Here is a 16,188-nt window from a genome sequence, read left to right on the forward strand (position 1 = left end):
CGAAAGTTTATCTAATCACCAATTTTACGGTCAAAAAATGTCTAGGTTTTTTTACCTGCTTTACATGAATCAACCGGAAGGTGTGTGACTGTGCACGACATGAATGGTCACAGCGGGCACGGATTAGATTTTCAACGGCTTTTGACGTGGATTTGAAACAAGGCCATAGCCCTCGGGCATTGGCCACTAAGGGGCACTGATAGGTAGTTATGGAGAATCGTGTGTCTTTCACGGACCACATCTACATTAGAGAGGGAGTTGTTTGGATTGTTGATGCTTCGGCGAACGTGGTCGCCACAATTTAGTAGTGGGTCTCCACTCTCCCACCCGCCCTCGTGCATGTTGGTCGGGGGCGTCGGCCGCCACAACTGTCATCAGATCTATAAGGGAAAACAACTCGTGTGACGAGAGGGCAGATCAAATAGATTCCTACTATTCTCACTCAACTACATATTCCACACGAGCCAAGGAAAGACCCAGTCCTCCACATCTCCCAGTCAACAGGGATGGACCAAGGCATTATGTCTGTTTGCAGACCCGCCGCACGTGCTACGTTGCCATCCTTTGCCAGAAAAGATGTTGTCCTCACGAAGAGCCCAGCTTCGAGTTGAGGTACCTGGTAGCATCAGGAACATCCGCAACATAAGTGAAGTGAGCGGCGGTGATGATCAAAGTACCATCACAGACCAGATCTCCGACGGCACAGTAGACCTTGACCTTGTCCTTGGGGAAGTTGGCAATTTGACCACGCTCCTGAGCATTACGGGTGTAACCGAAGAGAGTGACACCCTTGATCATGTTCTTGACGTTGTCGGGGAGTCTCTTGATCGCACCGTCAATCACAGCGGTGCCCTGACTGTAGCCACCGGCGATAATCTGGGTGTTGGGACACTTCTGCGCGGCTTGCTTGAAGAGACCGATCGCCTCGTCGATTGCTTGAGGCGAAGTGTTATCCGGCAAAGCATTGCTGGGAAGATCGGCGGTATAACGAGGTCCCACTCCCTGGCAGGCGACGCCGTTTGACCGGGAGGATTTCAAGCTCTGGCACAGAGCAGGACCGACGGATTGTCCCTGTTACGACGGGGGTGAGCATGGAGATTGACTACACATAAGATCATGCTCGGGGGACCCTTACAAGCAAGCCCAATTCAGTCGACGCACGAGCCCAGATGAAAGTCACAGGTTGGCAACTGCCACTGCGAAGTTCGTTGCCTCCTGAAATCACTGATGGTGCTCAAATAAGATTTTATATGTATTAGCCTTGTGTGCAAGTACGTAGCTTCGGCAGGAGATCTCACATTGACGTTCAGTCAACCCCACAGGGCTGGCCGCTCCAAGGCCGGCAAAGAAAAGTGCTGCGAGAGAGAACTTCATGTTGACTGTGATCGTGGGAGAAGTGGATGTGATTGAGAAGGCCCTGGTTGCAGATCCACATCACCGTGGACGTTGGGCCCTTCTTATACTTTTTTCCTGCCCCCAGAGAACCCCATTTTCGTGGATGATGGGGGATTTACCTGCCCCGAGAACCTCGGTCATCGCTTCTGCCCGACCTGTCGAGTAGACAATACATCATGGATCCAAGGATCCAGTCGTCACTACCCAGACGAGTCATTTTGCCAAGTGGTGGATGGTTCCGTTCGGGTACGCATGTTTCAGACCGTTTCAGCGAGTGACTTGAGCAGTTGGATCCTCACAAAAATGGAACCAGTCGAACGTGGAGTCAACCTTGAAGGGTCCCCACAAGTTCGAGAATCGATAGGTCACCAAGAACGGTGAAACGGGTGATCGTCTATCGACTGTCAAAAGTTCCTGGGGAACCACAAAGGGGGCCATCCTTCGGTGCTCCACACCGGACAGAATTACCAGAACTGGAAGACTGAAAAATTGGTGATGCATTTTCCATGGCATGAACCCCCTGGATTCAAAAGGACCTTCGTCGATGGTTAGGTTTTTGGGGTCAATTTTCATTTCTTTCTTTTTTCCAATTTCTATTTTTTCCCCTTCACGGACTCATTCCCCGTCAGGCCCTTTGCCTCGGCCGACGTTGTATCCATAACGGGAGTCTTTTTTTCGTGCGATGATCCATTCCTGCAGTGAGTGATTGGACACGGCAATCCGGTTCCGATGTAGAGAACGATGGGCCTTTCATGTGAATGTCCAATCTGGACAAGTCACTGCAATAGGCTATATTTAAAATCAAACAAAATGGAAATTGGCTTCAAACGGTCTCGCCGGTAGACGATACCTGCAGTCGGAGCGAGGGTAACATTCGGGCTCATCTACGCGATCTTGCCGGTACGCTTCGAAGCTCGTGCGGCCTTTTATCCACCAAAATTGACAATTTGTGATATCAAGCTGGATATGCCTCGAATAACTCCTTCAATTGGTGAATGAAACAAATAGTCGGAGTGAAGCTCCAACTTGCCTCGGGGCAGTATCATTGTAGACCGTTTCTCCATAATAGAATGCGAGGATGCGACGGTCCCCAAATTTCCAAGGCTGGCAACCAAGCTCAATCATTGGTCGTGCACTGTGCAGAACTAAGATCCACTGAATTATATGCAATACCGACTCCACCTCGGCCTATTTCCACCATCTCACAACCACTAGTACCTTTTCCAGGCAGCCAGGCGGGTCGATTGAGTAGGGACGTGCAGTCACTCGTACCTCTCTACTGTGTGCAATGTATCAAAATCGCCTCGAAAAATCGGAGATCTGAAAATTTCTTGATGAACACCCATGTCTCCGGACCGGACGTCCTTGAATGCTCAATTCAATGCAGACCCAGGGTTCCATCACTTGATGCCAAGATGAGTGCACTATCTTGAATGGGCAATTCGCCTCAAGTCGGTTCCAATTGACTGTTGACAGCGCACATTTGCCAAGCCCATCGATTTGGAAATTGTCGATGATGAAGCAAATAGAGTATGTGGCAGATGACAACGGCATCATGAGATAAAATCAGCGCATAGGCAATTCCGAATGCCTCGGTTCTTTTCTGTTCCTTCTGTTGTAAAAGTCACCCCTCTTTCAGCAGAAGATGAGGGTCATCTGACGCCTCATGCAGCTCTTCATCCATGCTGCATGGGTGAAGAGGCCGGCGCAAAGGCGGAAATCGAAAAACGCGGGGAATTCCCCGCAATCAAGTCCCTTGGCGTGCATGGAATGCAGCATGTATTACGCACATATAGGCAGGCATCTGATGTCGGTAGGCTGAAAGCAGAGGAACTTCTCAGTTTTTGTATCGAGTTCGCATTGGGTTGTACTTGTACATTGTGATAAGAAAGAAGATTTCAAGTCTCAAGATGCTGGTCAAGAACTTTAAACGTCGCTTGGACTATCACTCTCGCACGGCTCCCTCTGCAGCTTTCAGGGCCGCCCATAGGACCCCAAGAATCGCACCTTCTAGACCGAGCAACTTCGAGCCTCGGCATGTTGTCAAGCCAAGAAATCTGTTGGCGGCCAGAGCCGAGTGTCACCCTCCCGACGCAGAGCTAATATGCCTCCGAGGCGGCACGGTTGCAAATGTAAGTGGTATACTCAGCAGTATCATGTGCCATGCTGCAGGTCTGGCCAATTGACGGTCCGCTTTTACCTGCCATCCATTTGACTCAAGTATTCGCTTCGCTGTCAGGTTGACAAAGGTCTGGTAAACGCTGTGCTGCAGTTGAAAAATACCTGCCATAGGTTACGACGCCGGGGGAATATGAGAATTGTGAGGGGAATTGTGAGATTCAAGAAGAGCAGCAAGAAGGCCTGATACTCACAGAGATGTGAGACTCTAGAGAGCCGCTCAAGACTCTTTGTTGAGGCTTCTTTACGTGAGACACCCTACTTGTTGATGAATACCTCACAATAAAACACCAGAGGGAGCAATTCTGTTCGCTAGTAGGTTGATAGCTTAGTGAGACTTTCAAAAAACGAGAGCACCGGATCAATCCTGGTGCGAGAACTGTATTAGATTCCCTCAATTGTGGTTAGACATAAACAGACAGGAAAAAAACCTAGATCTTACATATCCAAAGTCCGCTTTCAGTGACTTGCAATCGCACCCAGCATGACTGTATTTTATCTGAGGAATTTTAACGATGCAGAAATCAGCGGTCAGTTCACTTGAGAGCTTGCTCATTTTGGTGACTACGATATTATCTGAGATTTGATGCCCAGTGGTACCACCTCAAAGCCGTGCCCGTTTTTTTTTCTTTCGCGTTTCCCTCTGTACCAGTCGAGATCACACGTGTTTAGGCTCAAAGAAGCGCCGGAGATCGTGTCAAACTAACGACAAAGTCACCGAGTCTGTCTCTCGAGACGATGTTGATGCATTACTCCTTCACTTACGTGGCCAGGATTTTCACGTTCTCTAAATCTTAGGTTTGACTGCTCAGCTCTTGTGCGGGGGATGAATGAACCACAAGATAATGTGTATGACATGAGCGTGAATGAAGAAGAAAAGATTCTGAACGGGGAATTGAGTGCCCTGGAGATGAGATTGACGAGGTTGATTTGGAGGGCCCGTTGCAAAAAGTAAGAATGGGCCTATTGGGCTACACGAACAATCACAGAAAGGAATACTTGAACGGTCAGCCAACAGATCGCCATGCTTCCGTCATAGATGAAACCTCGGGATGATAAGTCAACCTCAAGCAATAGATCAATAGGACCGAGGTCCAAAAAGCCCGTGAGTATTTCTCCCTAGGGCCTTTCCCTGTCGGGCGTCTGCGAAAGATTGTCTACACACGTGCTGATCCAGGCAGTAGAGAAAAGTCGTTTGCTGGACTAGCAACACTGAAGCAAAGAGCTCTTTGCTCTATTGTCGACCTCTGGGTTCATTCTTTTTGAGGCCGGGTTCTGTTATCATTTCCCTAGGCTTGAATACCACGGCCGCCTGCTTCTGCTTCTGCTTCGCCCTTGATCGATAGCTGCTTCACTCTAATCGATCACGAACGGCATCTGGTAGCCTCGAGAATGAGAATCCTACCCAGGTGCAGCCACTTAGCCCAGAACTCACTGGAGATTTATCCAAAAAGGAAAAATAAAGATTGCGTGTCCTCAGAGTCGAGCATGGACCGGGCACACCACCTCGTGAGGATAATCTAAGCACTCGCCAACGAACTTCCCAATGCGCCGAGACTGCTTGGTCCGGGCGAGCTTGAATAAATGCTCAGAAGTATTAAGTCGGGGACGTTGGTCTCCTGGCAAATATTGCTGAAGAAGCACACCCGGCGGTAGGTGGCTCATTGTTGAATCGAGAGGTGACATCGAATGCGCGCGGGTACGGGAAGTCACTAAGAGAAAGAAGAAGGGGGAAGCGGAGGATTTCATCAACCTTTGTACCCGACAACAAAAAATTTAACATGGTTTAGATGAGTATACAAGCCGCGTCTACGATGTGCTATTTATCCAATAGCCGGGTTGTGAAATCTACTAGTCTTCTTGGGCGGATGAACTGCAAGACGCGTTTTGTATTGACCGCGTACCCTAAATGGAAATCGCGAAGAGGACATGGTGAAACCACACATCTTAATACACTCTACGCAGTGCGTCCATCGAGCTATTGGCAATGCCGGGATAAACAACCCATACCAGAGGGTGAGGCCTCTCCGACGTACAACGGGCGATGGCGAGATGGACGAGAGGGATACTTGCACATTGAGTGAGACTGGCGCTAGTCCGTGCTTGGCTAGCTCCCAGAGGGTCCTTCAACGCGTTGACTGAAGCAGCTCCGCGTCGAAAGACAAGACACACGGAGGAAGAAAACAGGCTGGTGGGTTTAGACCAACGTCATCATCGGACGAATCTAGCATGCTGGATGGGTTCTTTCTCCATGATCTGGCTGGTCTAGATGGTAGGGTCAGATCCATTCACTCTGCACCGGCCCAGATTTGGAAAGTTCGCGTCCTGTTTTAGCGCGTGAACAAATTTCCTACGGCTTATCTGATCATGATCAAAGACTCGGACCCTCCTCGCCCCATCTCAGTGGAGCCAATTGGTCGCCCATTTTTGTTTGCAGGGGAAAGACGCGTTCTGCACGCTCAGTCGCGTGTGTTGTTGGTGGTCCTAGCTTGCTGAGGCTTGTCTTACAGAAGGATGCAAATTAGCTGGCGCGTTTCATCACTATTCGTCTACAGCCAGGGCAACGGAGGCGGCTTGAGCGGACGCCCAAAGCAGGTACAAGGCAGCGCAGGAGAAAGCACGGTGGGTTGGGTGGATTGGATTGCAGACGCAATGGAAAATAATCATGATGAGATCGTCGCCGATGAACCTCCGATTGAATGCAACCTGCTGCAACGTAGTCGGCGAGGCTACGCCAAATTACGGCTCACAGCCATGGATCGACTACTCTCGCGCGCGCCGGAAGTTGCTGGGGAACGGTGGCATGATGGCATGAGATCGCGGTCCAGACATTGGCATCTCCGTAATTCCGCAGCGTTCAAGTATTCAGTTGGTTGCAAGCGACAACGACGCGCCTTGCGTCCCACTCGCGCGACCTCCGGGCCCGCCGGCGGGGCGGCTGAAGTCAGCGCGAGCATACGCGTGGTCACGTGTAGCGTGACTTAGCCCGTCGCGCTAAAAGATTCACGTCCACCACCTACTTAATTGATTCTTCCTCCCCCTCAACTTTCGCGTTTACTCTTCATCTTCCTCAATTCAACTGATTTTGATCGTGGTGCTTGTGCTGTCCTTCTCACCTGCTCTACCAGAGTCATAATATCCCTCAGACACATCACTCAATGGCCACTCAACTCACTCCATCCAAGCAGGTACGTGATGTCACCATGTCGCCCCCCTCGCACCCTTAAAAAAAACGACGCGTCTGGAAGTACCCTCGAGACTAACACGAATTCCCTACCAGGCTGCGTCCTCCCTCGAGAACTTCAAGATGAGCGACTCCCCCATGAAGAAGCTGGACTTCCAGTCCACCGGCAAAGAGAACACTCCGACGGCGTTCCAGTCTGTCGACACCACTGTCACCAAGCCCATGGAGAAGGCTGTGGAAACTCCCAAGGTTGCTCCGGGCATCAAGGAGATGGAGGCCCATGAGCCTCTGCTTCAGGAGAACCCTCACCGTTTTGTCCTCTTCCCCATCAAGTACCACGAGGTCAGTCACGTTCTTGACGCGTCCACGCGTAAAGTGGCTCGGACGCGGTTAATGCAATCGCAACCACCTCTTATCTCGAATCCCGGTGGAACATAGAAAGCTGACCATGCTATGATCCTCCTTCCATAGATCTGGCAGATGTACAAGAAGGCCGAGGCCTCCTTCTGGACCGCCGAGGAAATTGATCTCTCCAAGGATCTGCACGACTGGCACAACCGTCTGAACGACGATGAGCGCTACTTCATCTCTCACGTCCTGGCTTTCTTCGCCGCTTCCGACGGCATTGTCAACGAGAACCTGCTGGAGCGATTCAGCGGTGAAGTCCAGGTCCCCGAAGCCCGCTGCTTCTACGGTTTCCAGATCATGATGGAGAACATCCACTCCGAGACATACTCTCTACTCATCGATACCTACATCAAGGAGCCCAAGCAGCGCACCTACCTCTTCGATGCTATTGACACCAGTATGTGCAAAGACCCCACACATGCGACACGCCCAATGGTCAGTCTCGGTTGCTAATCAAAGTCTTCAGTTCCCTGCATCAAGCGTAAGGCCGAGTGGGCCATGAAGTGGATCTCCGACCGTGAGTCTACTTTCGCTCAGCGCCTGGTGGCCTTTGCTGCCGTCGAGGGTATTTTCTTCTCTGGCTCCTTCGCCTCCATCTTCTGGCTCAAGAAGCGTGGCCTCATGCCCGGCCTGACCTTCTCCAACGAGCTGATCTCTCGTGACGAGGGCCTGCACACCGACTTTGCCTGTCTTCTGTTCTCCCACCTGAACAACCGCCCTTCCAAGCAGGTTGTCGAGGACGTGATTGTCGAGGCTGTCGGTATCGAGCAGGAGTTCCTGACGGATGCTCTGCCGTGCGCTCTTTTGGGAATGAACTCCAAGCTGATGTGCCAGTACATCGAGTTTGTGGCTGACCGTCTCCTGGTTGCTCTCGGCAACAAGAAGTACTACAACGCCACCAACCCCTTCGACTTCATGGAGTCCATCTCACTGGCTGGCAAGACCAACTTCTTCGAGAAGCGTGTGGGCGACTACCAGAAGGCCGGTGTCATGGCTTCTACCAAGAAGGACACCAGCGGCTCGGAAGGCGAGCAGGCTCCCAAGGAGAACAACGGCCTCAGCTTTGACGAGGACTTCTAGATGTCTGATACTCGTCTCGGGTATCAGTCCATTTCTCCCCCCCCTCTATCTCTCTCTCCTCTTCACTTGTTTTATACCCTCTCAGCGATTGAGCTTGGCTCGCGCTGTTTCTCCCATGATTTCACGTTGTTGTCTACGTCCCCTGTCTTTTTTATTGTCCGTGATGTGTTCTGTTCTCTTTTTAGTGGTTACGCATGGTTAGGGCGTTGGGTTCTTCTGTTACTCCTCTTTTTTTTCTGTCTCTTACTTCTGGGTCGGTTCTCCGCAGCCATGACCTGCATTGTCTAATATGGGAGGAAAGGTGGATGTTTGTATCTAAATTTGGAATCACTTGTTCAATGTACGCTATGTATCTGAATGCCCCAATTACTCGAGATCTATTTCCCTCTCCCTTCCCAAGCCTCGTTCGTTTCTCTTTTTTTTCATGATTAGTGTAGCATTGCATTGGCCTCGCGACCATTGGCATAAACCTTCATCTCTGATTTCTGCGTACACAGCAGCAATGAACGCTGCGTTTACCCACTGTCGCTAAGCGCACAAGAAAGCTTCGTACTTTCCACACCCTCTCCCCCTTTTTCTCCCCGTCAAGTAAGTCCCTTGGAGGTCAAGATTCCTATCGCTTCCCCTTTCCGCCCTTCTTCTTTCCTTTCCCCCCTTGGCTCTGCTGCTGCTGCTGCCCTTGACCCTGCCCTTTCCCGGTCGATGCCCCCGCCGAGGCAGCTACATCCTCCTCAGCCGGCGCATCAACCATCTCCACATCACCTCCAGCCGTCGCAGGGCCCACGGACAGCCCCAGGCTTTCCAGATCCGCACCGCTTGCCAGCTTGCCTAACCCAATCATCAACCGACTGACCTCGGCGATCTTGTTCGTCTGATACTGCAGCACAATGCCGGCGGTAGGATTGTAAGTCTTCAGAGTCAGAGCGGCAACCGGGGCAGAGGACTGAGTCTGCGTCTGTGTCGAGGGTGTTTCGGGCGAATCTGTAGAAGAGGAGGACTTGGCGGCCTTTTTGGCCTGTGATTTGGCGCGTTTGGAGCGAGAGCCTGGTGTTTCGGTGGGGAAGTGGTATTTTGTTGTTATCCGAGTCTGGGGTGGGTTTGTGAGGAATTAGCGCTGTGCAACTAACCCTCTTGATTTATTTGGGGTTGTTCTGATTTGTGGAGGAGGAGAGGGGAGGGAGGATGTGTGTGTGTGTGTGTGTGTGTGTGTATCTGTCTCCTCTCGCTGAAATTGGACCTTTGACTGTCACCAGAGAAGGAATCTGCGAGTGACAGACGTGGAGATTCCGAGGTACACGAGTGTGATTGAACGTACCGTGTCAGGGTATGCCTGGAGGAGCTGAGCGGATTGCTCCAGGAAAGCCTGGGAGGTAGGAAGGTAAGGCATTTTGTTTTTTTTTGGTCAGAATGCCGAAAGAACTGAAGCGAGGATGGCTATCTTTCTTTTGGGTGGGAAGTTCTCTCCTCTTGCGCGAACGGATCGTGATCGTGTGTGAATGGAGAAAGTGTGCGCGCGGGGTAAAATGGCTTCTTGGATTGTTCGATTGGAGAGCCCGTTTCAATGGGAGATGAGAGGAATTGGGTCTCGATTCTGACAAGAGTCCTCCGGAGTCGCTGCGGTGGAGGAGGGGCAGGGAGAGCGAGGGGTTAGAAAGGTGCAGATGGTGCAATGCTGTCCGGATGGGAGAGGTAAGCTTGGTCTAGTGTGCACAGGAGGTTCGAGTTCGAAATTCGGGGGGGTGTCACCTGCGGCGGACTTTTTTCCAGGTCTTGGCAGCCGTCGACGGGAGGTGAGACGGTGGAAAGATTTGTTAATCTGGAGGCTTTTTAGATTTCGTTTTCCTTCTTTTCTCTTTTTTTTTTTGCTTTTTTAGAAAATTTGATTATTTGAGATCAATTGAGTTATATGTCTATTATTTGATGGGTGGACTCATGAATTAGATTCTAATTGACATTATCATATTTCGTTGGCCACTACTAAAGGTGGCATGGATGGCCAAAAGCGTGTTCTCCAAAACTCATGCTCAGCACCTTTGATCCCAGACCAGCATCCTTTTTCCGTCCGTTACGGGTTGTCTGCTCAGTAGACCGTCATGTGAGACATTATGCACAAGAGGACGATATCAAGTTGGGACCCAAAAAATCCCCCATAACCGAGCATCTCGGTATGATTTCGAGGATGACCGCGCGTTAAACCGAGACATTTCACGAAAGGGCCAAATTGCACGGCAAACAAATCAACCTCTGACTACCATCCCTCGCCTTGACGGCCCGGAAACTGGAGCCTCCGCACTGTTGACAGCGCACAAGATCATCTTCCCCGGTGAGCGAACCATTCTCACTGCTGAGAACGCTCGTGGCAACACTCATGCTGCGTTCCCCACGAGACGGAATCTGATTCAAACCGCGCGGGTTCTTCGATTGGCGCTCTTTAATCGCCATCGCATTCTGCGAGATTGTATTCCAGAATGCATAGCTGTGGTCGCCTTGGAGCCAGAGAGGGTTATCTTGGGAGGCGCCGTTTGCAATGATATCTCGAGAGCTGATGGGCTTCCGAGGACGGGAGGGATCCGTGTTGGATCGACGAGCCTGTACCTCATTCGGATTCTTGGGTGGTTGACTAGGAGATGGGGGACTGGAAGCCATCGCCACTGAATGAGAATCATGGGGCCCTACACTGGAAGGCCGAGATGAAAGGCGTGACCGCATAGAGGGACGGTGATGACCGGGGGGGGAGGAGGTGCGGGTGCGAGAGTTGGAGCGCGAAGGCCCATTGCCATGATGGCCTGATCGAACGACTGAATTGCGCCATGAGATGATTCGCTCGGAAGTGGTCCTGTGGGTAGATTCTTTGCCGCCAGAGGATGCGACGCTATTGCGCGCAGAATTGGACCGGCGCAGAATGCGGCGTGAGATTGCAAAGGTGGCGCTCCAGTTCTCATGCCGCCGTTTCTGGTACGCACAATCTTGTCGGAGAATTTTGATCTTGCCCGAGTAATCGGCAACAATGATGATGTGGCCATCGGGGTGTTTGGAGCGGGCGACGTAGGAAGGGGACTCCTGGGCCATTTTCTGATTGATGGCGATCTGCGGGTCAAACGAGGACCGCGGACGGTCTTGACTCGGTGGTTCCTGGGCCGTGGTGGCCGACTGCTGGGAGTAGGACGGTTGCGAGTCCTCTTCGACTCCCTTGAGCGTTACCGGAGGTGGATTACACATATCGTAGACGGGGTCGTCGGTCAAGTCGAGGATCTGCTTCGTGGCGGTTGGAGCCGCAATGGCGACGGTGACGATGGCCGAGTGCGTATCCAACACTTCGACGGCTTTCTTATCCGCTTCGTGTTGTGTCATTTCAACGGGCCAAATGTATGCTCTGCGATCCTCGCTCCCACAAATGACGTGCCTACCATCATCGGTGAAGCTGGCTCGGATCTGGCTGGAGGTGTTTTCGTTGCCGCGGAATTTGGCCTCCAGCAGTCGGGTCTGGAAGTTGTAAAGTCGGACGCGAGAATCATTGCTGGTCACCAGCAGCTTGATTTCACCGTGAGGATCATCGGCGGGATCGGTCACGGTGTCAATCCCGGTGATTTTATTTCCTCGTGCGTTGCGACCCCGGGAAGACCGGACTTGAATTTGGCCGGAGCGCTTCAAACCATCGGTGTCATGAATGCTGAGAAGCCCATTCAGACATCCGGCGATTGCATGCCGACCGTCTGGGGTGAAAGACACTGCGGTGATCATATCGGAAACGGCGGTGACGAACGCGATATTCTTCTCCGGGATGTTCCACAGGCGCAGTTTTGTGTCAAGCGAACCGGCCAGGAAGAAGCGATCATCTCTGGGGTGAAATTGTATAGAGGTCACGAAATCGGTGTGTTGAAAGGAGCAGAGACATTCAGTCCGACTGCTATGCCATAATCGGACCGTCTTGTCCATTGACGAGGAGAGCAAAAAGTTGTTCTTTTTTTTTCACGAAGCGTCAGTCCTGTCTGCTTCTGTCATCTATGGGGAAGTATGGGTATGGGTATAAAAGAGGGCGGGGAAGCGCGATCCAGAGCGAACAGGCTTACTTTACTCCAACTCAAGTCCAGGATAGTCCCGGTATGACCTTCCAAGATTCGCATGGGCTTGGGATGAAATACAGGTGCCTGGAACCGCGGTGGTCGATCCGATGAGAGCGTTGGCTCATCACCGTGAAGGATGTCCTCTCGCTGGTCGCCTGCCGAGATCACTGCCCAGATTCGAATCTTTTTGTCCTGCCCGGCGGCCGCAAGGTATTTTCCATCCTTGGAGAAGGACAAGGCCCAGATAGCACCGCCAGATGACTCGTCATTCGGGTTACTGGAGGAAGAGGACTTGCGCCGATCTGCGGTCTGATACTGTGGTCTGCCACCAGCGAGCAGTTCCTGGGCGAGGAAGACGCGGTGAAACTCTTTCTCTCTCTTGCCATGCGCTCGAGTGCGGATGTATTTAGCTGGACCTGGGTGCTGAGGGATGAACCCTAGTGGGCTCAATTTCTCAATCGACATTCGTGGCGCATCGGGCTCTGGGGCTTCATCTTCCGCTACTTCGGGCATCCGATCTTTCTTTTTCCCGGGGATCAGGCGACTGAGGAACGAGGTAGTCTTTCTAATGGTGCAGGTCAACCAGACTCTGGTCAGCACACCAGTGATCGCAAAGCCCGCAGGAAGGGGGACGCAAGAATAGGCAACTTCGGCCCCATAAGGTAGGTAGTGATCTCGGAAGTGTTTGGGAAGGCATTCACAGTTGGAAGACATGCACGAGTTCGTAACAGCGGAATGGTTGTCTGACTAGCCTCTTGCGGGGGGGTTGGAGAACTTGTGACTTCCGGCCATGCATCAACACATACTTTTTATTCTTCGTGTCATTCAAAATTGAACCAGGCTGGCCCCGGAGACTGCCCATCTTGGACGAATGGACGCCATAACTTCCAGCCTCGGCTTCATGCGAGGCCCGACCCAGCAGTTTGACCGGAATCGACTTTTGTGTATTTGTCCGCTGAATGATATGCTAACTCCGATGGAAAAGAAAACCAAGCACCACGATCAGCCCGCATTCAATACTCATACTCCCGGGTGATGAAGTATGCGTAGATCGGATGTCAACGACCTCTGCCATACGTCTGTGCTTCGGGGCTTACCTGAGATAGCGGGTCGATAGCACTCGATTCCGTCACAGATTCCTGTCCGGCATGTCTGGACTTCCGATCCATATTCGCTTCATTCGGCTGTGATCGACGCGCATGGTGCTGCGCATCATGCTGGGCTGTTGCAGCATCCGAGGCGCCCGACTCTGCACCTACTGCTGGTGATAAATCGTGCATCAGTCCTGCCAGACGGTCTCATGATGGCGTAAAACTTAAAAGGTAAAAAAAAAAAAAAGTAATGGATTTTTTTCCCGCACTGCACATACCAATTGGAAAGGGTTGCGACCTTCTCGAGGACCCCGATTGGGACTCGTTTACAATCATCGGATTGGAGAGGCCGCGCGGTAGAGCGCTCTGCTGGTCGGCGCTCTCCTCCATCTCCACGCTCGTGCTGATCGCATAGGGTCCAATGGTGAGCAGCTGCAGATAGGAGGAGGGTTAGAAGAAGGAGAAAAGGAGGGGGGGGGAAAGAAAGGGCTACAGAAAATCTAGATCCGACGATTCATGCCAGCTCATCCTGATCTTGTGGCTGCGTCTCCATGGTCTTCTCTAACTTTCCGGGGACCATTTTGCAGACCATCATTCCTGGATCTCAAATGACTGCTGTCTCAGGCTCACTGGGAACCGTCCCAAACCAATTCGATCTTACCCAAGGGTCGGGTTGTGCGGCAACGGCAGTGACCGGATGTCGATGGATGACATCAAAGCAGTCGGTGTGTAGAGCGAGAACCGTGGGTCTGTGGATCGGCTTCAGGACTCTCGAGGGTTGGATCATCGCAGGGCTCCGGGTCCACTCCTTCTATTCCTAATTTTCTTAATCTCCTCAGTCTAATTAGTCCTATTAGGTATTACGGCTTCTTCGTTGGTTTGCCGGTATCTTCGAGGGCTAGAGTTAGCATCCTTATACCTCGGCTCTTGCGGGCACCGGTGGGTGCTTCAACGCTCCGAGCCAACCTTACGTGAGGCTCGCTTTAGGTGCAGAGAGGCAGATGGACGCCAGGAAAGTGTACTTAGACCTTCTCTTTTCTTCTGTCAGTCGATTGGGAGATGCAACTATGGCGAGCCTCCTTAGGATGATCCGGTCATATGCCATGGATCAACTCTTTTCTTGATTTACGGCATGGACTGCAGCTTCAACGGGAAGTTTCCAGATGTTTGGAGGTATTGTTCAACTTCTTAGCCAAGCTCTAAATGGATAGTGGATTATGCTATGCATATGGGATGGAGTCCTCGTGCATGTCCTCCACTTTACCGTGCATTACCAATCACCAGATTCGCTATGCTCTTCACATTTGATGAATGCCTCCGTTCCACCCTGCCTTGGTGCGGGCCACCCGAGCAGAACAAAGTTGGATGCCACCTTTTAGATGCGCGATTGAAGCTTTCGGGCCCGATCCTTGGCAATGTCACACATGGCCTGACAAACAAGAACACGCGATCAGTTCTCTGGGGGGGTGTTTCTGCAGCCGAATGATGCAGCGCCACCGAAGGGAAGGGAGAAATTATGGGAGGAGGAGGAAAAAGTAGGAGTGACATACTTGAATCGTTTCTTGGATTTCCAGTTCCATGTCGGCCCGGTCCATACGCTGACGCATTTCCTCCATGATCACCTCCCGACTGCGTCCGTTGACAAAAGTGCTACCGGACCGATCCTGTCGTTAGCAAATCCCCCCCTCCCAAATCCAGGACAAGATTATTGTCCCAAGACAAAAATGACAATAAACAGAAGCAAACTCACACAAATCGTAACCCTGGAAATTTGGCTTCGTATTCAGCATTAAGCGCCAACAGTTTCTGTGCTTGTTCTTCAGCCCCCGTATTTAATTGCGCCTGTTCTTTCTTGCTCAAGTCACTGAGATGCTCGGGGTTGGTCGGCGCGCGACCAAGTCGCGGATGAGAACCCAGAATGCCAAACAGGACTTGGCGTTCGGCGGGGGACCGAAGCGCAGAGATGCGATGTCCAACGGCATCGATGAGGGCTGGATACGAGGGCCATTGTGAATGACGATCCGCGAGTAGAGGGAGCGTCAGTTGGTGCAGCCCCGGCGAGGGTTCGAAGAGAGTGTCCAGCACTCGCAGCTGAGTCTCTGGCGACTGAGAGGCGAGTGATGCGAGCGATGGTAGGTTGGTCATGATGGTCTCGGCCGGAGTAGATGGGAGGGTGTGTTTTTTCTGGGGGCTTTCTTGATGACTCGAAGAAGGGTAATTTGTTCGAGGGGGTCTGTCCGTGTTGGATGGTGAGATGGAATGAGATGAGAAGTGAAAGAGGGAGATCGAATGAAGGTATGAACAGCCTTGAAATGCCCGTTGTGATATCGTCTTGTCGGGGTTCGCCGAATGTTCTCTGCTGCTCGGGCGGGGATTAGCGGGGGGTTGGCAAGTGGAATGATTCTATCCATCTCGAGTCTGGAGAACACAGTGACAATGGCCTCAGTAGGGCTCTTTTGTCTCCTAATTCTAGTTTTTATGAAGATTAGATGGAGTAATGACTGGTCTCGAGTATGTTTGAAATATAAATCATTTCAAATGTGGAAGCCTCGTGATCTAGAGAAGAATACCGAGGCCCTCAATGTCTCCGTGCAGCATGGACTCTGAACTCTTTGTTTCTACCACGCTTAGATAATAAAAACATCGTAGGTAGTGCACACCTCACACGGAACAAGGAACGGGTTAGGATGAATTGGGAGGATAGTAGATTCGACGGGAATTCTCAGATGGGATTGCGGTACGAATCGTGAATATTGTTCATTCTGACAGTAGCGTACCGTCAGAGGGT

General features: G+C 51.6%; 5 protein-coding genes across 5 annotated transcripts; 1 reads left to right on the plus strand and 4 right to left on the minus strand.

Moving 5' to 3' along the window:
• Window positions 1–585: 585 nt before the first annotated feature.
• Window positions 586–1,374, minus strand: POX_d05326 (putative cutinase 2; the record flags this gene model as incomplete). The annotated part of the gene is made up of 3 exons (XM_050114174.1): window positions 586–1,071; window positions 1,136–1,224; window positions 1,299–1,374. The coding sequence occupies 3 exons, from the start codon at window positions 1,372–1,374 to the stop codon at window positions 586–588; spliced, it is 651 nt and encodes a 216-aa protein (XP_049969125.1).
• A 5,357-nt stretch (window positions 1,375–6,731) lies between these two features.
• Window positions 6,732–8,245, plus strand: POX_d05327 (Ribonucleoside-diphosphate reductase small chain; the record flags this gene model as incomplete). The annotated part of the gene is made up of 4 exons (XM_050114175.1): window positions 6,732–6,761; window positions 6,854–7,099; window positions 7,229–7,562; window positions 7,632–8,245. 4 exons carry the CDS (start codon window positions 6,732–6,734, stop codon window positions 8,243–8,245), a joined length of 1,224 nt encoding a protein of 407 aa, XP_049969126.1.
• Window positions 8,246–8,858: 613 nt separating this feature from the next.
• On the minus strand, window positions 8,859–9,632 carry POX_d05328 (uncharacterized protein; the record flags this gene model as incomplete). Its single annotated transcript, XM_050114176.1, has 2 exons — window positions 8,859–9,332; window positions 9,561–9,632. 2 exons carry the CDS (start codon window positions 9,630–9,632, stop codon window positions 8,859–8,861), a joined length of 546 nt encoding a protein of 181 aa, XP_049969127.1.
• Window positions 9,633–10,450: 818 nt separating this feature from the next.
• On the minus strand, window positions 10,451–14,187 carry POX_d05329 (uncharacterized protein; the record flags this gene model as incomplete). Its single annotated transcript, XM_050114177.1, has 6 exons — window positions 10,451–12,205; window positions 12,316–12,874; window positions 13,116–13,276; window positions 13,407–13,594; window positions 13,679–13,832; window positions 14,062–14,187. 6 exons carry the CDS (start codon window positions 14,185–14,187, stop codon window positions 10,451–10,453), a joined length of 2,943 nt encoding a protein of 980 aa, XP_049969128.1.
• Window positions 14,188–14,775: 588 nt separating this feature from the next.
• On the minus strand, window positions 14,776–15,545 carry POX_d05330 (uncharacterized protein; the record flags this gene model as incomplete). Its single annotated transcript, XM_050114178.1, has 3 exons — window positions 14,776–14,829; window positions 14,951–15,050; window positions 15,151–15,545. The coding sequence occupies 3 exons, from the start codon at window positions 15,543–15,545 to the stop codon at window positions 14,776–14,778; spliced, it is 549 nt and encodes a 182-aa protein (XP_049969129.1).
• Window positions 15,546–16,188: the final 643 nt, after the last annotated feature.

Source organism: Penicillium oxalicum, chromosome IV (genome assembly GCF_001723175.1).
Source record: "Penicillium oxalicum strain HP7-1 chromosome IV, whole genome shotgun sequence".
Lineage (NCBI taxonomy): Eukaryota > Fungi > Ascomycota > Eurotiomycetes > Eurotiales > Aspergillaceae > Penicillium > Penicillium oxalicum.